The sequence below is a fragment of the Canis lupus genome, chromosome 13, assembly GCF_003254725.2.
Source record: "Canis lupus dingo isolate Sandy chromosome 13, ASM325472v2, whole genome shotgun sequence".
Taxonomy (NCBI): domain Eukaryota; kingdom Metazoa; phylum Chordata; class Mammalia; order Carnivora; family Canidae; genus Canis; species Canis lupus.
The window spans coordinates 62402697-62426445 of record NC_064255.1 but is presented as its reverse complement, the minus strand read 5'-3'; the positions used below and the strand labels follow the sequence as shown (position 1 = coordinate 62426445).

Below are 23749 nucleotides of genomic sequence, written 5' to 3'. Positions count from 1 at the left end.
TAACTCAGGGCAGAGTAAAGTTGGAGAGGTGAGGATAGCTTATGTTTTGTCCTGAGGAAATGCTAAGAGGCTTAGTTTGGAAGACTGCTGAACAAGGTAAAGGGTGTAGACTGAGATATGTTTGCAGTTTAGTTTTGTATTTTGGGGGGGGGGTGGCATTTGAGCATAGATGAGGGTGGCAGTTTTTATTTGTTAATCATCAGTTCTTTATAAACCTGAATTTCAGGGGGGCAGGGAGAGAGAGAGAGAGAGAGAGAAAGAGAAAGTGTGTGTGTGTGTGTGTGTGTGTGTGTGTGTGTGACCTATTAAGACTGTGTACTCTTAACCAATTGAAAATAGAGCTTCCGGGCAGCCCTGGTGGCTCAGTGGTTTAGCACCGCCTTTAGCCCAGGGCATGGTCCTGGAGACCCGGGATCGAGTCCCACGTCGGGCTCCCTGCATGGAGCCTGCTTCTCCCTCTGCCTGTGTCTCTGCCTCTCTCTCTCTCTCTCTGTGTCTCTCATGAATAAATAAATAGAATCTTTAAAAAAAATAAAAGAAAGAAAGAAAATAGAGCTTCCTTTTCATTAAAAGGTTTCTTGGGAATATAGTGGAAAAGGAATTTTACTTCTGTTTTTACGTGCTTTCCAAATGCTTATTGTGTTATATACGCTTTTTTTCAGACACTTAAAACTGTTAGGGGCGATTTTAAGGAATTATCTAATCTTCAGACCACAAATATGAAGTAGCTACTTTTAAGTACCCATTTTCCTTAGTGAAGAAACCAAGGCTAAGAGAGAGATTAAACATTTTGCTTAAGATCAGTTCATTTAGCTAACAAGTGAGGGTTGAGTTCAAAGGCCCCCTCCTAACTACTATACTCTGTAGTCTTTTAAAAAATTACGAAGTATTCATTTGATGAACCACAATGGTTTATATTTAATAATGATCTAACATTATAGGGGCACTTGGGCAGCTCAGTCAGTTGGCTCAGGTCATGATCTCAGGGTTGTGGGATTGAGCCCTACCTACATTGGGCTCTGCTCTGGACGTAGAACCTGCTTAGTTAGAGAGTTCTCTCTTTCCTTCTCCCTACTCACACACTGTCTCTTCCCCACATAAAAAGAAAAAGAAAAACGAAAAGAAAAAAGAAAAACGAAACATTATAGAACTGGGTTGAATTTGGTATTGAATGTGCATTATTTTCCTCAAGTCTTTTTTGCTCTGAGGCTGTTACATTGTAACTTGTGGCTATTATGTTTTAAAAAGAGATATATTTTTTAGTTTTTATGGAATCAAATTGAACCATAAACAAAACTAAAAACTTGACCAAAATATAAAAAGAATTTTTAAAAATGCTTTTGAATAGAATAGTCATAGAAAAAGTTTCTCAATGTATGATCATGATTTTATTGAATTTGAAATTATTATAGTGATAGTGAAATTTTACTGGACTATACTACTCAACCAGCCATTGCTCTATTATAAATTAATTTCTAAGAAACATATAAATATTTTTAATGTTTTTTTTTAATTTCAAAAAACATAATTTTAACTGTAGCTGACATATAAAAAGATTTGACTGCATTCTCCTTAAATATCTGTTCCTTCTTATCTGGTATCTATATCGAGGTGTTTCAATTGAGTTAGCCTCTCATGAGTAACACAACTTGTCATGGAGTTTAGAAAGTTCCTACTTTGGAAAGCGTAATACCAAATAAACATGAAGAAATAATTTTTCACTGTTTTTTCCATAATTTTTGATGTTTTTAAAATTTACTAGCTTTTATATCAAGCAGGTATGTTAAGCAGTAAAAATAAAGATCCTTTTGTACTCAGTTCATCTGAAGTTTTTTCTAGATTCTAAAATACAAATTCCATGAGATTTTACATAATAAATATTTTGGTTTATGCAGGATACTACTGTGCCATAACAGGCAAGTGATATGATAAATTCATACCAAAACCCTTTCTCTGTTTAGAAAGGTTAAATTTGTTCTAATATTTAGATCTTGTATTTGTTTATTGAACAAACCTTAACATATACATTCTTAACACTTTTATAAATACTAACTTCTTTAACTTTATAACATCATCATGGAGTGTTAGGTACTGTTATTCCCATTTTACAGATGAGGAAGGTGACTTAGAGATATTAACCATTTGTCCAATAGGTAATTTATGGTAGAGCCAGCTTTCAAACCACCCTAGCATTCTGGCTCTAGAATCTATACTCTTAACCACTGCAGTGTATGCTACCTGATTTTCAATTTTTGTCTTAGGTGTGAATGTTGATTTTAAATCAGAATATAGAAAATTGATCCACTACCTAGATATCAAAAGATCATGTGTCTTTCATCTTTGTGTCTTTTCAGCATGTTTACTTGGCCATACCGCATATTTATATCAAATCTTAATTTAAAGAAGAAAAAAAGAAATGTTAATTTTTTTAAACCCTCACTGTGTCTCTTTTTTAAAAATGCTAATGATTCTTAAAATGGACATACTTTAAACTCCTTTAATTGATCATTGTATGCAGAAACTATTTTTAACAGGGATCAGCAGGAATCATGTTTAATTTCTAGAACTTGAATGCTAAAGATCAGAGTTTCCATTCTTTATAAGGTTCCTCAAATCTTACGAAAAAAAATAGTTACGTAATATAACTAGAAATTACCTTCAGAGTTCATGTATGTGCCACAGGCTCTCTACTTCTCATGTGATTTTATTGAATCAAGTGTGTCCGGATATACTTTTTTTTTTTAATTTTTTAATTTTTTTAATTTTTATTTTTTTCGGATATACTTTTTTAAATCCATTTTTGTTTTCTTTTTTGTCCAAGTAAGTTCTACATCCAACGTGGGGCTTGAACTCGTGACCCTGAGATCAGAAGCTGCATGCTCTACTGACTGAGCTAGCCAGGCTCTCCTTGTCTGGATATATTTAATATATTTTAATACCATTTACTGTGCCGTTATCAAAATTTATTTTAGGAAACATCAATAAATAATAATTTGAAGGAATTATTTGAGATTGTTTTACTATAACTAATAATAGCATTGCTCTAATCTTTATTTTGCTGGAATGGTGTAATGACACATATCTGGGTATTCTACATAGAGTAATTAGTAATCATATAGAGATTTTTAAGAACCATTGGTTTTATATGAAATAGTAAATCTGGCTGAAGATTAGAGTAACCAGTAAGTTAAATATTTTCTGTATTTGATTGTATGAAATTTTGATTGACTCTTAACAGCCACTAAAAGTGAGAAAGTACCAGTTCTTTCATGGGTGTAAAACTTGTGTTCCCATCCTCTCCTTTTTTTTAATCGCATTTTTTTTCATGTATTTCTGAACTGCTTATTTTTATTCACAAACTTTTAAAGGCTTTTCTTGAACTTGGAATAACTGGTTCTAGTCCATTTCAAAAAAGAGAAAAATAAATATTGCCTTATGTAATTTTGCCTTTTTTCCAATTTTTAATAATATATATCCATGATTATCCTTTAAAGAGAATAGGCATTAAATTCTACTTTGATGTCAAGACTGAAATTATAAAGTATGTAAAATTATGTTTTGCCTTTAATGGTATAGATATCATTTAGATATTTTTTCTCTTATTGGTTTTGCAGTACACAGAACTGTTTAATCACAGTAATTTAACAAGAAAAATTGAAGAGACCAGGAAAAATGAGTTAATAGTGATTTACTGCCATTAAAGCATTCTGCTTAAAATGCCTGCATTCTGCTTATGTGAAATTTTAAGCGGGTTATTTAATATTTTACTGATTATTCTCATTCTTCCTAAATGCTGTCCTTTTTATTTTTTTATTTATCCTTTTTGTATCTTATGTGTGACCTGTCATGTTTAGAGAATGAGATGTTTTGGGCAGCCCGGGTGGCTCAGCGGTTTAGTGCCGCCTTCAGCCCAAGGCCTGATCCTGGAGACCCGGGATCGAGTCCCACGTCGGGCTCCCTGCATGGAGCCCGCTTCTCCCTCTGCCTGTGTCTCTGCCTCTCTCTCTCATGAATAAATAAATAAAATATTTTTAAAAAAGAGAATGAGATGTTTGGAATTATGAAGGTTATGAAGGTCTAAGAAAAGGTTAGCCCTTGAAGTCCTAATGATTTTCAAAGTAATTTAATCCTTTAATTGTAATTAATAGGTCCACATCCCTTTTTTTTTTCTCAGACAATTGAGGTATCTTTTTTTACTTGCATTCCAACTCAGTAAAAGTTGGTTTTTTCCATTAATATTGCATCTGTCTTATGATTCTTTATTTTTTCAGTCTTACAAAAATTGGATAATCATGTTAATAATTTACAGAATACTTTTACATTGAATATAATTTTAGCATTTTTTTATAAGTCAGAATCATAACATTTGTCATGTACAAAATGGTATATTTTATGGTATTGTGGGCTAAATGAAAATTTTCTTTAGAATGTAAACCTGAACGAGCTCTTAACAAAGCTCTGGGCATCTCCCTCCCTTTCAGGTTTCTCTTTCTAGATATATGACAATGTATGTGACTTATTAACCAGTGTAACATAACATGACTTTAGTGGTACATTTTCTTTCAGAAAGCCATCACCTATATTATTGTTATTACTTCCTTGATTAATGGTATTCAAAACACCTATTTTTTTATTCTATACCATGTTAGTTATTGTTAATTTAACCCAAACTTCTGCATCAGTTAATTTGCCTCTTGATGTATTGCAAGGCAGGATAGTGTTCCTTACCATTTGGGGATTGTGTAGGTGTTTAATAGGAAGGTAGAAGCCTCACTTCAGAATTTTTAAATTATTTCATTATTGTCTTTAGAAGATTATCATAAGATATTAGTTGATGAAGTTACCCACTGTTAAGTTCCCCCCAGGAATTTGACAAGCCCTTTTTTCTTAGCTTTATATATTATATTTCTTTCATAGTTTGAACTCAGATTTGCCCTGTGCCTTAGGACTAAGCTTCTAGTGAGCAGGGACTGTATTTACTTATCTTTGTCTACCCTGGAGTACCTGGCAGAGTACTTTGAACATAAAAGGTGCTTAATAAATGTCAGTTGAACAGATGTTTTATAATGTGTGTGTGTGTGGGGGGGGAGATAACAATATTTTACTAATCCACTAAAATCTCCCATGCTTATCTTTTTTCAAATTTTGTTTGTCTCTTTATTCTCTGTTTAAGATTGGCACTGCTTTCCTAAATTACTCTTTAACCCCCAGAAGACTTTGAGGAACCTAATAAACCTCATCATAAAGCATACTCTTCATCATAAAGTTGACTCTTCTAATTGTCACTAACATAGCACATAAGGCAAAAAAGACTTAACATTATGTTGACCTCAGTTGGCTGTGCCTTAGGACTGCTTTATGATGTAATGCAGAAAGCAAGATTTTGTTATCCAAGATCGCCTTGGTTTTTTTAAAGCCAGTCCTTATCAGTTATTGGCTTGTATGACCATTGGAAGGTTATTTCTCTAAGCCTTTGTCTCTTTTTTTCTGAAATCAAACATAATAATCCCTTCCCTATAAACCTGAAATGAAGATCAAACACTATTACACAGTCAGAGCTGTCACTCATTTAAGTATTCATTTCCTTCTTCATTGTTGTAGTTGGTGCATCTCTCCCTTGTGGCCATCCCTGATCTCTGCAGTCAGTAGCTCTGGTCTCTGCCAGCCTCTTCTGCAGAGCAGCTTTTGCGGTCTCCCTCTTCATCACTGACTAGTAGGCTTTTTCTTATTTCTTGACTCTTACTGATTTTGCCTTTTGTCTCTTGTTACTCATTTTTTATAATGGAGTTTGGTTTTTAGAGTTAGTGACCTCCTGGGAGAAAATGCCTTTCCTTTTTGTGTTTATTACATAAATATAAATATCACATAAATATATAAACACAATAAATATATATTTCTTTTTTTAATTAAATATATATTTCATATTTTATTAGTAATAGCTGAATCTCTCACCCTGTATAGCTGTTGTCATTCATTTAGCTATCCTTTATTGTTTCCTAGGCAAAGCATTACTTATAGGTGGAGAATGCAGACATAAATAAGACATGTTCATAATCTTCCAGGAATTTACAGTTATAATACCAAAAAAATTACTCAGATATTGTACATTTTTGTTTCATACTAAAAGTCTTCAAAATTCAGTCTGTATGTTATACTAGGATCATAACATCCTACTTTTTTCTGGGACTTGCCTGAATTTAGCACCAGAAGTCCTTCATGCCAGAAACCTCCTCAGTCCCAAGCAAATCCAGGATGGTTTGTTACCCTATATCTCAATTTGGATTTTATTTAGATTTGATTATATGTACAATTAAGAAAGTAGATTTATTTACTCAAATTGCTCCCTACTAAAAAATTCTCTAATAGCCAAATGAGTATCAGTTTTTAAATTTAAATTAAAATAAAATTTAAAATTCAGTTTTCCAGGCACACTAGCCATATTTCTAGTACAATAGCCACATATTGCTAGTAGTTACCTTTATTCAGTAGTACAAGTTTAGAGTACTGAAAGTAAAAGGGCTTCATTCATGAAATAAATATTTTAAACTATAATAGAATATGGCCAGTAAACCCAGATTGGTCATTATCATCAACAGAAGTCAGAAGTAAATCATAATAAAGCATCATGTGTCAATTTTAATAGTCTCTTTTTCAAAATACTCTGTATATTACCTATTTTTGTTGTTGTTCCTTTAAGTATTTTGGGGCTTCATTCTCAACTGGAGAACATTACTTGAAAACAGTTTTTTTCATATCAAAGCTTGCTTTTTTAGCTTTGATAGTGGGCTCAGAACAGCTAATTCAGCCTCACAGCGCAGGATTTTACTTATGTTCTGAGGTCTTTCTACTCTGGCTGCTAGGAACCAAACTATGACCAGCCCTGTGGAAGCTCTGAGTGTTGTTATGCCTTCTGGTGGTCTTTCCTTGGCCTCTCATAATTTTCCTCATGCATAAGTGCTGATCAGAACTCTGCTGAAAGGCTTAACCAAAGACCCTCTGCAGATATCTAAGAGTAGTGTGTCATGTTTTCCTCTCCAGTAGTCTGCCCCATGAATTCTAGCCATCCTGATTGCTCCAAACTCTGTCTTCTCAACTCAGGGAGATTGCCAGGTTGTATTTGGGTACCCTGTCTGCACAGCAGCCTTGAAACTCTCCAGGCGATAAAATTGAGTTTAATCATTTCTATCCTAAGAGATGACTGCCATGCACTGCCTGTCTAAATTACACGATCATTTCAAATAGTTCATCCTCCTCTTTTCGGTTGAGATAGGAAAACAAATCTTTTCTATACTACTCTATTAATGGCTAGAAGCAAAAGTTAGTTCAACAGTATTTCTTTTAATCATGTAGTTGTAAATAGCATAAGGTTGAAAATCATACTTTTTTTCTTCATGCTTCCTTTAAGAATTGCCCATAAAGTTCAAAGGTTATTTTATAGTCTTTACAAAAATCACAAGTTAGCCACTGATGGGAAAAAACAACTTAATATCCAAATGTTTGATACAGTAGAATGGTACATCTGTATCTGTATTTGGTAGAAGTATATATTATATAATTGATGTTATCATTTTAAAATTAAGCTAATCAAAAAAATTAATTTTTTGTAGACTGAAAGCAATCATGATACGGCGCTAACACTTGCCTGTGCTGGTGGTCATGAGGAACTGGTACAAACACTGCTAGAGAGAGGAGCTAGTATTGAGCACCGAGACAAGAAAGGTAGGGTGTACTTCTGTTGTTTTGTTTTGTTTTGTTTTATTTTGTTTTGTTTTTTTTCTGGAGTATTTGTGTTCTGTGAAGAACTCCGACATCCAGCCCTATTGTAATAGTTGGATATAATGAAAAAGAGTAGTTTTTTTGCTTAGCATGTAATGAGAAGATAATTTTTTTCCAGGTTTTACTCCACTTATCTTGGCTGCTACAGCTGGTCATGTTGGTGTTGTGGAAATATTGCTGGACAATGGTGCAGACATTGAAGCCCAGTCAGAAAGAACCAAGGACACACCGCTATCTTTGGCTTGTTCTGGGGGACGACAGGAGGTAACATTTTCTGCAGTGTAATATTTGTCCATCTGTTTAGCAAATATGTTTTAACTTATATGATTTGATGGGAATAATGGATTAACATCCGGGTTTATCAAAGTAACAGTTCTTTTGCTAATAAGTAATAATTTCAGGTATTGTGTTAGCATAAGCTATCATGTCAGAAAAATCATGTTTATCATTCTATTCATCTAAAAGTAGTACCTGCCATGGTAATCCCTGTGTGTTGCATTCAGGCTAGAGCTTGATTAAGATGTTCCAAATAAAATCAGTAAACTGATAAGCAGAGCCTATATTCACTCATCTTTTCCTCTCCCAGAGTACCTGGCATGAAAGGTATTTAAGCTCAGCCTCTGTTGCTCTCTGTGTATAAGATTAGTAGAGAATTAAGAGCATTCAATTTTTAGTTGTTCTTTTCATTTTTCCCCACTCTTCAACTGTGGAAGATTCTCAGATAAGATTGTATGACCTTTTCATTTTTTAGGAAGGGTAGAATAGCTGGTATGATTGGGTATAACCCAAAAAGTGACAGCTTTATACACATGTGTCTTCTTCTGGAATTTAATGATCAATTGGACAACCTGTTTTTTTAAATCTGTTTGTTAAATCCAGTTTTAAGGATTTTAATTAGCCGATTGTGCTGTTTCAATTAGGGAGTTGTTGAATTTTAGATTTAAGAAGTACCCTAAGTCATGAAGGTCAGTTTCTTACTCAGATTAAGTTTTTTTTTTTTTTCCCCACCATTCTGTTACAAAGTTCTCTTGTTTATCAATCCTGAGTTATGCCTTCCCTGAATTTCTCCACTATTCTTAACTCTATTCTTTGAGCTAATGGGAAGAGGTGTTTTTACCCTCTTGTATCCATAAGTATTTGAGTATGTATTTGCCAGTTACCTGGTCTCTTTTTGAAGTGTGTCCTGTTCTTTTGATTGTTAGCTTGAGGATGCCTTTTCTAAATCCCTCACCTGGCTGTTTTATCCATTATGTCAGTATCCCTCCTGAAATATTATATGTAAAATGATTCTGGCCAGTGAAGTGGTAGATTATCACCTCCATATTTGTGCATCTTAAACTGCCTCCTGCTCTTTGCCTGTCATATCACATCAAGTTATATTGAACTCTAATCAGCTAAACCCATTAGAGTTTTTAATAAACCAGAAGATAAAAATTCTTTAAGAGGTAGAATAATTCTTGCACAGAAAGAATGTGAAATCTAATAAAATGGTGCATGTATAGAAAAATTAATGATCCTTTATCTTGTGGATTAAAAAGAATTGGAGACTAGTAATAATATAGTCTTTTTTTTCATAAAAATTTTGCTTTGGCTAGTTTATAATTTTATATGTACAATTTTGCTCCTTTATATTTGGAGTAGATAATTATATGTGTGGGTAGTTAGATGCACTTGTTTCTACAGATGTTCTGCATAGAAGACAACAAAGAACCTGTCTTTACTGTGCTGTTCCTTCTGGTTGATAAAGTGAATTCATTGTATCATTTTCTCCCACATTTCACAGAAGTAGTGATGGGTATTTTAAAAGGATAGGAAGTAAGGTAGTAAAAGGTAGTAAAAAAATATGCTGCTTAATTTGATAAATAATCTCTGCCACATCGGAAAATGTTGAGATCCCCATTAATCTTAAATTAAAATGTTATGGCAAAAATTTTTACAATTAATAACAACGTTAAATTGAAAAACTTAGTTGGAAATGTAAATGCTTCTGTTTTGGTAAAATTTTGATTTAACTGAAATTTTCAATCATTATATAACTCAAAATAATTCTTGCTTTATATAATAAATTTTTCAATGTTGAATTAATAAGAAATAAGTTTATTTCTTTCCTTTCAAAGCAATATTAAAGCCCCTAGGATACTATAATATTTATATATTCTTATTAAAATGTAACAAATGAAGTTATAACAGATATAGAAGTCTTTTAGGGTAATAATTTTGCCTATAACACTCTGTTGCTTTGATTTGGTGTCATTGGGACAGTTAAGTATTTTAAAGTAATCAAACTGTGGAAACTCATTTTACTGTAAAATCACAAACTAATTTCTTTTATATTGAGTGTTTATTACTTCCTGGGAATAGGCCATTCCCTTTGAGAGATAACTAAGATCAGTTATCTTTGCATAATGGAATTAATAACTTTAGAAATTTGATTAGGGTTTTTTACTTTTCTTGCTTAAGGGACTCTGTAAAATAAAACAGCCTAAAGCCATTTTTTGTTCTTTTTATAACCTTGACATACAGGCCACCTAGACTTTACTGGCTCTAAGGGCAAAAATGTGGTGGACAGAAGTCATAATCTAAAATTGGTCATAGCTTTATTCAAATGAATAAAGTTTCAGGTTATGTGTTAAGACAAAGCACTGTTCATTAACATTACTTGTTACTTCCCAGTTAGTATTTTAGGATATTTTTCTAGTACACAGCTCTTACCTTGTTCTTAGATCTTGGATAATCACAGTGTTTGAGAGTCATTTTCGTGTATTGTGTAGCATTCCATCATATGAATATACTACAGTTTATGTATTCTCCTACTGATGAACATCTTTGTAGTCTCTAGTTCATGGCAATTTTGAATAAGTTGAAAAGTTGCTCTGAACAATCTTTCAGAAATACGTTTTCACTGTTCGTGGGTTCTACATAGCAGAATTTCTGGGTGTATGTTTAGTTTTATAAGAAATTACTAGATCTTTTCCTAAAGTGGTACAACCATTTATACTCCCACAGATAATAAGTGAGTCCTGGTTGCTCCACATCCTTGTCAAGATTGGTATTGCCAGTCGTTATGATTTTAGCCATTCTAGTTGCTAAAAAATATTCACAATTTAATTATGTATTGGCATCTTCTGTCCATTATGCCATTTAATGCACAAAACAGCTCTTTAACATGTGTACTAGTATTTTCACCTTCATTTTACAAAACATGTGATTTCATCTATATGAAGATGTAAGATAGATGAAGCTATTCTATAGGCGAGATTATCTTGAAAAGGGGCATGAGTAAACAGAGATTTAAATTACATTAGCTTTATGTATTTGTCGGTACTTGAGTTTTGAGCATTTGCTCTAAGTTACAAATTTTACCCCGGAGAAATGAAAACAAGTAATATTCTACATAATGGTACACATGCTGATGTATTTGAGGAAAATTACAGCTGTCTACAATTACTTTGAAATGAAATGCATCAAAAAATGGACAAATAGATGTGATAAAGTAAGTATAGTAGAATATTAATGGTAGAATCCAGGTAATGATCTAGATTTAATGATTTAATAATTATTGATTTAATCTCAATATGTAAATTTCTCAAACTTTCTGTGTGTTTAAAAATTTTCATAATAAAATGTTGCTGAAAAATAAGTGTTAGCTTTATTCCAAGTTTTTAAACATTTAGTTACTGATTATAAATTTAAACAAATATTTCAAAGAGGGGTGCCTGACTGGCTCAGTCAGTAAAGCATGAGACTCTTGATCTCAGGGTTGTAAGTTCAAGCTCCACGTTGGGTGTAGAGATTACAAAAAAATATGTGAAACTCTTTTAAAAAATTATAAAGACACTTACATATATAAATGAAAAAATTTTACTCTATTTTACTATGTGATAGAATAACATAAATAGTAATTTCTAAAATAACATTGCACAAAAACACAGTTAGGTCCAGCAGCTCTGAGATCCAGAGCTTTCATGAATACAGTGTCGTTTTAACAAATTCCAATGGATTTAATTGAGAAACAAAGGACTTTCCTCTTTTTTTCTTATAGGACTTATCAGAAAAATAAATTAGAAATGCACACCTTGCAGATTGTTTCACCATAAGAAGAAAACACAACTTTTCCTCCTTTCTTTTCAGGTGGTGGAGCTATTGTTAGCTCGAGGGGCAAACAAAGAGCACAGGAATGTTTCTGATTACACACCTCTAAGCCTGGCTGCTTCTGGTGGCTATGTGAACATTATCAAAATATTACTCAATGCAGGAGCTGAGATTAATTCTAGGCAAGTTTTATTTTCTCCCTATAAGCCCCCCAAGAGTGTTATGCTAAAGCTATTTGTAGAACATGTATATTTTTAATGCCATATTTTATAGGAAATGCCTTCATTACAAATCTAGAATCCAAATTGTTGGAGATTTTTAAGATTAATTTTATTTAAGTATTTAAAACTATTGATACAGAACTTGAAAAAAACATCACTTATTCTAATTCTTATGGTACTAAAAGTAAACCGTTTTCTTAGGAGTTTTTATTAAGTAAGTGTATGCTTTAGGATGGAAAGTCCATCTTAATAACCTAATAAATTAATAATCATTTTTCAGCCCAAGTCACTATGTTGAATGAGATACAGAAAGTATTCTAGTTCTAGATAGTTAAAGATTTCTAATGGAGTCTTGGGTAGTATCTCATAGACTTACTAGGGCTGAGAAAAATTATTATTTTAAATAATCCTACAAAACAAGGAATCTTAAATAAATCCTGAAGTAGAATTCTATAGAACTCATCCAATTTTTCTGGGGCATTTAAAATTTATATTCTTTCCTTTTGTTCTTCCCATACCTCCACCCCCAGAACTGGTAGCAAATTGGGCATTTCTCCTCTGATGTTAGCAGCTATGAATGGGCACACAGCTGCTGTTAAGCTCCTGTTAGACATGGGCTCTGACATAAATGCTCAAATAGAAACCAATCGGAACACTGCCCTTACCTTAGCCTGCTTCCAAGGAAGAACTGAAGTGGTTAGTCTTCTACTTGATAGAAAAGCAAATGTGGAACACAGAGCTAAGGTAAGAAAAAGTCTGAGATTTATATGTGGATTTAATACTTCAATGTTTAAGGTGTACAATGGCATTATGCTAAATCAGAAATCATCTGTGTCCTCAGTCAAGCACTCGCTCTTGAAAATAACGTCAACGATAAATTTTTATAGGTAAAGATGACATTAGGGTTGTCAGCTAGAAAATATGTACTATGAGAGAGAAGAGAGGAAACACCTAATAGTACCAGTTATATGCCAAGTGCTTGCATCTTAAACAAATTTTTTTTCACAATAAATTGATGTTACATAGAATTAATCGTTCAGTAGATCACACTGTAACTCAGGCTAGTAATGTCAGTACTGAAATTTAGTTGTGAATCTTTGCAACCACTATATCAAGTTGCTCCCCAGATTAAATATTCTTTAAACATTTTAGCTCTTTTCAGTCTCTTATGTGTCCTTGTTGTTGCTGTTTTCACCAAATCTAGACTGGCCTCACACCACTAATGGAAGCTGCCTCTGGTGGATATGCAGAGGTGGGCCGAGTTCTTTTGGATAAAGGTGCTGATGTTAATGCCCCCCCAGTGCCCTCTTCGAGAGATACCGCTTTAACCATAGCAGCAGATAAAGGGCATTATAAATTCTGTGAGCTTCTCATTGGCAGGTATGATGTTTGCATACCCATACATGACTGTGGTGTTACTAGTGATTACTATTCTCTCTGGGCATATTGTAATATTAAAAAATCAAATGTGACTACTTCCTCTATAAACTACAAGTGCATGTTTTGTTTTATTTTTTAAATCTACTTCTTTATTTCCCATCTATCCAGAGCTATGCCACATTGTCTGATTTATTTCACTGCAACCTACTTCTTTTCTTCCTTTCTTGGATGTTTATACAGTTTTAAAGCACTATAATGAGCTGTTTGAATATCCAGCTGTTGTCATCCATATTTACATCTTGCACACAGTTTGTTTCCCAAAGACTATCACTTAACATCTTAAAAGCCTAGCAGCAATCTGAAATTTATTGTTGATTTTCTTGGTTTTTTTTTTGTTTGTTTTGTTTCTTTAAATAGCAGTTAGAGCTTTTGAGTGACAGTTACAGAACTGTTCAAGGTATCGGACAGGATCTGGAAGAATTCCCACTTTCAGTCACTTAGAAGTTGCCTACCAGTCTCCGAGAGATGCTTGTCTGCTTCACCGGATTCCCTACCTTAACAGCCTTAAAGACATTTGCATGGTGGCCTAAGCAGTAGTATTTAGTAGTGGCCACTAGCACCTGTTACTCACCTTGAGTCTTACTTACCATGATGCCCACTGTGTGCAAAACCTACGTGCTATTTTTAGATTCATTCTTTTCAGAAGCAACATAATACAAATACATGAATACAAGTAATCCAAATAGATAGAGGTGCCTTGTAAGATACTATTTGTGTTTTTTGCATACTGTTTATTTCATGCATCAATTATGCTAAACAGGATGTACTTTTATTTTTTTTTAATACACATTTTCTCAGGATTGAAACTCAGAATTATGCAGTCATTATTTTTAAAATAAGAAAAGCAATTATTAGTATATGATTATTTTTTAATATGACTTTTAAATTTGATTGTAAATTCTTCGTAATTTTGAGAGAAAAATGTATTTTAGTCCTTCAATATTAAAACTAATTTTTCACTATTACAGAATATTTTTCATAAGTTTATAGTTGATTTTTATTGTTACTGCTGTCATGCCATTTCACTTTAAACAATGACATCTGTGTCATTCATTTAGGGGAGCTCACATTGATGTACGTAACAAGAAGGGGAACACTCCATTGTGGCTAGCAGCAAATGGTGGACATCTTGATGTGGTTCAGTTACTGGTGCAAGCAGGTGCAGATGTGGATGCAGCAGACAACCGCAAGATAACTCCTCTTATGGCAGCATTTAGAAAGGTAGAAGTCTTTCATCCTCATTCACTTGGATGTTTTTCATTTAGGCTATGGAGGTGTATGGTTTAGTGATTACTAAAGACTCTCATTTTAGGATTTACACTAGTGATGAAAGAGGAAAAATAATATGCAAATAATCACTGTGATGGCAACACTGAAAGATAGATAATAGGTATCCCAGAAAAGCCATGAATATTAATATTGATAAATAAAGCTAAGTAAACTTGTAAAAAAGTTGTTCTAAGTAGTATTTCAAAGTGTAGTTGTAATCTTAATCTTTCATAAAGTATAAATCCAACTAAGAGTAATTAATTACTTATGGATGAATGTTTTCTTGTATAGCACAGCAGGGAAAAAAATTTTTAATCATTTGCTTTAATTTCTAGGAATAAGAGAAATAAATAATGAAAACCCAGCTACCAGTATTTTGAAATGACAAAATCGAATGAACTCCTTTCAGAAGTAGAAATAAATTTTGTGAAGAAAAACTTTGTTTCTCTTCCTATAATGCATAGCACAGAGCTGTGTATAAGTAATTTGATTTAATAATTTGATTGGTCTTTTAAATGCAGTTTTAATTTCTCCTGGGAGAACTGGGTTACTATTTCAGGGTTTCTAATTCTGAGTTTTATCATTTTGAGACAGATAGGTAAAATCCCTTGGTAGACTGCAAATGATTTGTTGCATCAAAAAATTTTAATATATAATTGCAAGAAATCATCTCTCTCCTTTTTCTCTTACTATTCTCTCTGACTCCTGTGCTTTATTTATACCACCTCTTCCCTAGGCATTCTAGACTACCTAGATACTGACTCTCTGTATGTTTGTTCCTCACCAAACTTATGCTTTATCATTGACTATCTACTTCTTCTCCAAGCAAGCTAATATATCGTTATCAAGTTAATCTTCCTAACCTCTTCACTATGTTAGTATCCTCTTCTAGAACTTTTCCCTTTTTTGTCATCCTTTGAAATCCAGTCTTAGTTGTTATTCAAAGCCAACATAAATCTAGTGTCATAGAGCTCATCTCCCATTATGAGTCCCTGATGGTGGTCTTCTTGCTTGGTCTTTTTGTTGCTTGCTGCTCTCTCTCACATCACCTTTGTTCTCATCTCAGAAATACCCATGTCCTTCCTCATTTCCAGAGTTACGCATTCTTTAGGTATAGTTTAAATCTCTCCTTTAGGTACAGTTTAAATCTTTCCTTCTGCAAAAACTCTTCCAATTCTATTTGAGCTCACAGTAAGATATTTAATCTCCTAAAAATTGTAGTTCTATAATGTTATTTTTTTCATTCATTGTGACAAAAATTATCTTATTACTCTAAGAGGCATATATCTTATCTTTCCAAATAGGCTTAGTTCCTAAAGAACAGTGTTCATCTTTTATATTCTTTTGTATTCACTTCATTATTTTTTAGTACCTTATCATGTGCAACTGTAATGGTTGGGATATTATATATCGTGCAGAATGCAGCAGTTTCACTTGTAAGAAATGTATAATTTAACTGGGGATGTAAGATCCACACACAAAGTGGTAACTGTGTGAGGTGTCCCATATAATTTAAATGCTGTCAATGTTGGTGAGATATCAAGGAATGATGCAAATGGCATTGAACTATTTGTTAAAAGATAGAAATAGTTTTAAAAAATATAGATGGAAAAGAAGAGATAAAGATACTAAATACAAACAATCTGTTTAACCAGATTGGGTAATTTATAGGTGTTGTGTTCAAAGAGGAGTAGTGTAGATTGGAGAAAGTTAGAGTCTCTGAAGTGCTGGTCTAAAGATTTTGAACTTGGTAAACTGTGTTACAGTGAATATAAATATACCTCATACTTTAGGAGAGCGTATTTTATTTTTATGCTCCTAGTACAGTGCTGTGCACTCAATTTTTGTCTGAAATAAAGAACAAAATTATATTTCTCCTCTTTAAGTGCTTAGAATTAGGATGCTCACTTATGAGTTAATTAGAAACAAATGAGGTTTTGGTGTTTTTTTTTTTTTTGTTTTTGTTTTCTTTTAGACATATTCCTCATTTCTTCATACTGATTTCTGGCTTATTTTTGTATTCATTGTTATTTAGAATTTTAGGTCAGGTTATTCTGTACTGTTTTTGGAGGGTGGAATGAAAGTGAACAGTGTAGATTTAACTTACCAGAACCAAAGTCTGTCTCCTTTTCATTTACAGTGCAAATAGTATCTAATTAAGACTTTATTTTGTGGCACTGATATCAAAGTAATCTTAGATAAGACAGACTATAGATTTACTGAATCCTATTAGAATCTGTTTTCAATCTGACATTGGTATCTATTTTTTAGGGTCATGTGAAGGTGGTGCGCTACTTAGTCAAAGAAGTCAATCAGTTTCCATCAGATTCTGAATGTATGAGATACATAGCAACCATCACTGATAAGGTAATATATGGATTAAATTCATCCCACTATATGAGCTAGGGATCTCATTTGGATGTACCCACATAACACGTATACATATACACGTGCACACATGCCTGCATGTGTGTCTTGCACTAAGGAAAAAGCCTTAGTCTAAGCAATAATGTGTTATATATAGAAATTTTCATTTATCTGAGTATATGATAATGAAGTGTTCTATTTCAAAGATGCTTCAGATTATTTTCTTACCTAAGAAGCAATAAAACATTCTCTGTAATAGAATTTTATTTTTTTAAATAGTACTTGAACTAATTAAATTTTTATGTAACCGCTAAATAATCTAAAGCAAATATTGTTGTTATTCATTAATGTTATAACCTATATATATATGTTTACCTGAACTGATACCTTTTCTGAGAGGAATACTCTCAGTGGATTTTTTTTTTAATACCTAAACAAAACTGAGCATAGCACTTTTTACAGTCATGGCAAGAAAATTTAAATGTCTTTAGTTTAATATGAAAGTTGGAGTAATTGTCAGCTTAAGAATGAATTGGCCAGAATTTTTGCAGGAAAAGTAGGGAACGTTAAATAAATCCTATTAGAGATCTAATTGGGATATTTCCCTGGTGATGTTTTGACTTGGGGTTTATACTTAAGTTTGAATAAAATCCTAAGACATGCCTCTGAAAAATGCAAAAGAGGTCAATAAATTTAAAAATGTCTTTCTACTACATTTTTTCAGCAATTACTACATAATAGTGAGCACTCTTTTTTCATGGGTTTTATTTAAAATAGCTAATTCACTGTCTTGCCTGACTCTACATTCCTCTATGGTAATTATCATTCCTGGTTTTTTGGAGAGATGGGGAGATTAAAAGTAAGGCTTTAGTTTCAGTAGGAAATAGCCCTTCCCTGGTAAAGTTAGTGTGTTCTAAGAATGAAATCACTGAAAAAAGTATGTAAGTACCCATGTCTACAGTTTCTTTAAGCATGATTCTTGCACATGAAGTTGTAGCAACAAAGCTTAAACCTTGAGAACAGTTCCTGTCCATTAAGTACTTAAAATTTTTTAAACCCATTTTCTTTGTTGACATTGACCTTTTCCTATAGCCTATTAACCAGCTGGCATAAATTATAGCAGCTTTGTTTGCTGTATGATTTCTTCCATTGAAATGTTGGAGTAAATAATTCTGGTTTCCAAAGTACCAGTCAAATGGATATTATTTTGAAGGACAGTAGAGGGTCTTTGCTTGTGTATTTTAAAAAACATATACTGGGGTGCCTGGCTGGCTCAGTTGGTAGAGCATGTATGTGACTCTTGTTCTCTGGCTCATGAGTTCGAGCCCCTGTTGGGTGTAGAGATTATTTTTTAAAGGTTTATTTATTTATATACACCATTTAGATTATGATTTGTACCCTTTTTTGCATTAGCACTGATTTTTATTTCTTTATGTTCATTCAAGTACCTTAATTATCTTCGTGTTTTCAGGAATCTCTCTAAATGTGAATTGTTTTTTAAGGCTGCAAACATCTTAATTTTTTATTTTAGGAGATGCTGAAGAAGTGTCATCTTTGTATGGAATCAATAGTACAAGCCAAAGATAGACAGGCTGCTGAAGCAAACAAAAATGCCAGCATTTTACTAGAAGAGTTAGACTTGGAAAAGGTAATGAAAACCTTTACATATGAAAAATACCTACTTTCTCCTTTGCCTTCCAAGCCCTAATTTATAATCTGTTGTTTTCTGGTTTTGTTGCATTTTGTTTTTGCCTTACCTTATACAGGTGTTTTTTCCTCCAAGTTTGTTGCAGGTAGAATTATGACTTTTAAATAACATTAAAAGAATTTTCTTTGTAATCAAATTAATGAAATTTTATTATAGGAATTGCATTGATCTGGAAGTCAGAAAACCTAGCCTCAATAATCAAGTTTAATCAAGTTTAGTCTTATCTCAACTAATGATCTCTTAATCCTCAACCAAACTGATCTTTCATTGATCTTAGACCCTCTGTAATTTGTTGCCAACAAATTTATCAGAAGTACCAAATGAATAACTATGACATAACCAACCAGTAAGTTACAACCACTTGGTAGAATGTTTAACGAATACATTTTTTTTTAATGGATGATTTCTCTTGTACTTTTCTCTTTCAGGCAGAACAACATCATAACCATGTATTCCCACAGGGAGTAAAATACTCCAACCAACATTTGGTTTTGACAGTTCCATAGCTCCTCCTTTCTCTCCTTTCCTTTCAATAACTTTGTACTCTAGAATGTAATACAAATAGTAATCACAGCAGGAAAAGAGTTAGCATACGTATTCTGCTGTATTTCATCTTTTATAAAAAGGTTAAAAATGCTATAAAATTTTTCTAACTGCTATAAAATTTAACAAGTGCTGTTTAAATTTATAAAGGAGGGCAGCCCAGGTGGCTCAGCGGTTTAGTGCCACCTTCAGCCCAGGACGGGATCCTGCAGACCCGGGATCGAGTCCCACGTTGGGCTCCCTGTGTGGAGCCTGCTTCTCCCTCTGCCTGTCTCTGTCTCTCTCTCTCTCTATTATGAATGAATGAATGAATAAATAAATAAATAAATCTTTAAAAAAATAAATAATATTAAGGATATATGGTGATAATTTTAACCTTTTTGTTTTAAATCAGCCACATTCTTTTTGTACTTGCTGACTTTGTTAAACTATACATTTCAACTTACATAAAATATGAATTATTCTAAAGATTTTTTTCTAATTTAAATGTGAAAATACACTGTTATATTTCAGAAAATATATTTAATATTGAAGATTCTTCATTTTAAAAAAATCTGGCTTAGGAACACCTGGGTGGCTCAATGGTTGAGCATCTGCCTTCGGCTCAGGGCATGATCCTAGAGTTCTGGGATCGAGTCCCTCATTGGCCTTCCTGCATGGAGCCTGCTTCTCCTCCCTGTGTCTCTGCCTTTCTCTGTGTGTCTCTCATGAATAAATAAATAAAGTCTTTAAAAAATTAATTAATTAAAAATAAATTTTAAAATCTGGTTTAAATTCTAATCAAACTAGTTTTTTTGACTTTTGAAATTTTAAAAGAAAAAAAAGGAAATTTTAAAAGATTATGAGCACATGGAGAGGTAGATATTTATAATTCTTATATAACTATTACTTGGCCTATTTTCATATTCAGTCTTATCTAATATTTATTTAATGCCTGCTACATACCACGCAATATTATGGGGCCAAGTTGTATGATAAAATATGTATTGTTTTAGTCTTCTCACTAAAAAATATTACTACCTTCCTTTTACAGATCGAGAAACTAAATCAGTGGGAAGTTAAGTAACTTGCTTAAGCTAGGGTAGGATTTGAACCTTTTTTTTTTTTTTTTTCATTCCAAATTCCCAGGTTCCCACTCTTAATTGAATATCATCTACCATTTAGTTCTTCCCAAAGTATTATAATACCCTGTTTTGGCATTACTCTCCTATTTTTCTATCTTAGAACTGTCCTATCTCTAAGCAAGTTATTTCATGATATTGTTCCTTTTTGCATTTTTATAAATCTAGAAAGCATCCTTTCTATAGCAGAGTCATAGATACTGGTTTTTAAACAAAATCTTTAATTTTTTCATGCCTTTGATATTTACACATTACTTTAAACACATCTAGGAATTTATTGCATCTTTTTAGATTATAAAGTCAGGAAGCAACTTACAGGTGACATCTTTTTAAAAATATCTATTCTCAATCACCTTCAGTTTTTTTCTTTATTATAAACGATGTGTTCGTTTAAACTATGAAAGATAACTAAAGAAAAACATATGTCACCATTGTAACATTTAACTAAAGTTAAAAACCTGGTATGGTAACTGAAGTGTGCACCTCTGCAATTACCTATAAAGCCTTTTAAGAATGTACATGATCTGCCCACCCACAATACTTCTTTCACCTCTCTGCTCTTTTATATATATATTTAAATATATATTTATATGTGTATAAATATATAATGTATATGTATATATGTATGTAAATATATATTTATATACATATATACACATAATATATGTATAAAATATTTTTATAAAAATATATATAAATATATATTATGTATATATATTTTATACATATATATCTATTTTTTTTAATTACTTTCTTTGGTCACTCTGCTCCATCCATACTGACAGTCCTCTTTTTGCTCTTGGGTGCCATCTGCCTTGAATGTCCCTTCAGTTGCCTCTTACTTTATTTAGTCTCCCTTCTACAAGCACTCTTGCTATTCCTCTTCCTTTCTTTATTTTCACTGTATAACATTCTAAAACCTGTATTTAATTTAATTATCTTGTTCGATTCTACTACTACAATGCATATACCACAAAGTGGTGCCACAAATGATTATTCACAAAAAGGGAGGTAGTATACTTTTTTTTTAAAAAAAGAGTCATGTGAACACATTATTCTAATAACTTACTTTTCCTTCTCTCAGCAATTGATGGATATTGTCAGTTGATAGTGATTTAAATAAGTGCAGAATATACTCCATAGTAAGTTTGTTTCTAGTTTTTTTGCCACTACAAATAATGTTACAAAAAAAATCCTTATACATATTTCCTTATATTTGGTGCTTTTATTTTAGTAGAGTAAGTTTCTTCACTTGGCTCAATATATTTTAAATTTGATTATTCCAGAATATTTTCCTGCTGTTGTCAGCAACACAAGTATCATTTTTTTGAATTTTTTGCAATATTTCTTAACCTCAATGTTCATGCTTCAAGAACCTCAGATTTAAAGCAAGTCAAAAGGGGGGATCCCTGGGTGGCTCAGTGGTTTAGCACCTGCCTTCGGCCCAGGGCATGATCCTGAAGTCCCCAGATAGAGTCCTACATTGGGCTCCCTGCATGGAGCCTGCTTCTCCCTCTGCTTGTGTCTGTGCCTCTCTCTCTCTCTCTCTCTCTCTCACTCACTCATGAATAAATAAAATCTTTTAAAAAATAAATAAATAAAGCAAGTCAAAAGGAACTTCCTTCAAATGTCATTGCATAGTTTTCCATAATATTAAATTCTAGATTACAGAGGAGGTTCTTCTGAACTCTGGCTCAGTATTTTTATTTGAAAAATTATCAGATTAGGATCTGATAGAGTTTGGTTCACTTTTTTACCTATGACTTATATATGGGAAAGTACACTTTTTTTGTTTTTGGTTTTTTGGTTTTTTTTGTCCTTTGAAACAGTGTATTCTGGCCCCACCATTTCTGATGTAGGAACATCATTGGAGTTGGTTTTGTTGAATGGTCTAAGTTGAAGGTTCTTATGTACGTAATTTATTGCTTATATAAAAGTGCTTATTTGGTCAGCCTTTCTAATTTGAAATTTTGGGCTAATAGGTTAATATAAACTGCTGCTGAAAATACTGCCCATTTTATTTATCAGCTTCCCTTATCCTTGTTCAGCAAACATTTTTTTATTAGGTGTTTATTATGTGGAAGAGTCCCTGCTTTGGAGCATTTCATCTGGTTGGACCGTGGAATTCTTTTGCAGTTAATTGCTTTTTCTCTTAGGACATTAACAATGAAGTTATTATACTCATGACTGTTGGTATCCTTAGTAGATATTGTTGGTCTGCCTTTTTGATATATTTGTTTCACCCCTCCACTTCTTGTTGTTTCTTCCCCTACCTTTTTCTTTGTAAAGTTGCATTACCTCTTAAGGGGCTATATAGGATGTATTTTTAAAGTATTCCTATTAGACATTTTCAGTTGTTTTTTTAACCATCGCCTGAGCTTTTAATATGCCAATACTACAATCTTAATTTTATACATTTCATTCTCTGATCATCTTTTTGGCTTTACTTCCTCTAGAATTCTCCCTCCAACAATCTTGACAACACTTTCTACCAGTATATTCTAGGATTCATTTATCCTACCACCCTTCACTGTTCCTTACTCTTTTCTGTCTTCTTACTCTGACCTGTACCCTAGTTACTAAATGTGTAGGAAAAAAATCCAAAAAACATTCAGCCCTGATGATGAATTTTACTTTGTTGGTGACAATAAATTCTTTAATGCTGCCCAGTAATTATACTGTATTTCCCTGGTTTAATTCATTCTCCCATTCATCTGGACCACTATTACTTCCTCTTTTATCCTCTGACTTCCAATCCATCCTCTCCTTCAGAACTATCAGGCTTTCCCCACTCCATTTCCCCACCCCACCCCCAATTTCTATTCATATTACTCTCAGTTACTAAATAAACATTTTGTAACCAGTCCATCTAGTGAACTAGATCTGGTTTCCCTTACTCAAAAACAGTCTGAGTGTTCTTTTTACTTTGTTGTATATATCATTTTCCCCCTTCTCTTGGGTCATTCATCACCTAAGTTTATTTTCCAGTCTTAAAAATCCTTTTGGTTCCTCCATCTCCTCCTTTAGAGCTGAATTCTACTGAGTGTGATAATCCAGAATTAATATTATCAAAGGACCAGCCTCCACTGACTGAACTCTGTAAGGCATGGGGGGCACTTGCCTACCTAAGACCCAGCCCCCAGAGACTAAGACCTATCTTAGCCCTTCAATCACATCTAGGCCAAATGGATTTGTTTTCTGATTTAAATTTG

The 23749-nt window shown here is 32.9% G+C and overlaps 1 protein-coding gene across 8 annotated transcripts in view; it reads left to right on the top strand.

Annotated features, from left to right (window-relative positions):
• Window positions 1-23749, top strand: part of ANKRD17 (ankyrin repeat domain 17) — a 153150-nt gene that overhangs the window by 106751 nt on the left and 22650 nt on the right. For all 8 annotated transcript variants that reach the window (XM_025435816.3, XM_025435815.3, XM_025435821.3 and 5 more), the window contains 8 exons: window positions 7608-7719; window positions 7895-8040; window positions 11908-12050; window positions 12620-12833; window positions 13294-13469; window positions 14588-14750; window positions 17070-17165; window positions 18697-18813. In XM_025435816.3, coding sequence (XP_025291601.1) covers window positions 7608-7719; window positions 7895-8040; window positions 11908-12050; window positions 12620-12833; window positions 13294-13469; window positions 14588-14750; window positions 17070-17165; window positions 18697-18813 — 1167 coding nt within the window. The remainder of the gene's footprint in view (window positions 1-7607; window positions 7720-7894; window positions 8041-11907; window positions 12051-12619; window positions 12834-13293; window positions 13470-14587; window positions 14751-17069; window positions 17166-18696; window positions 18814-23749) is intronic.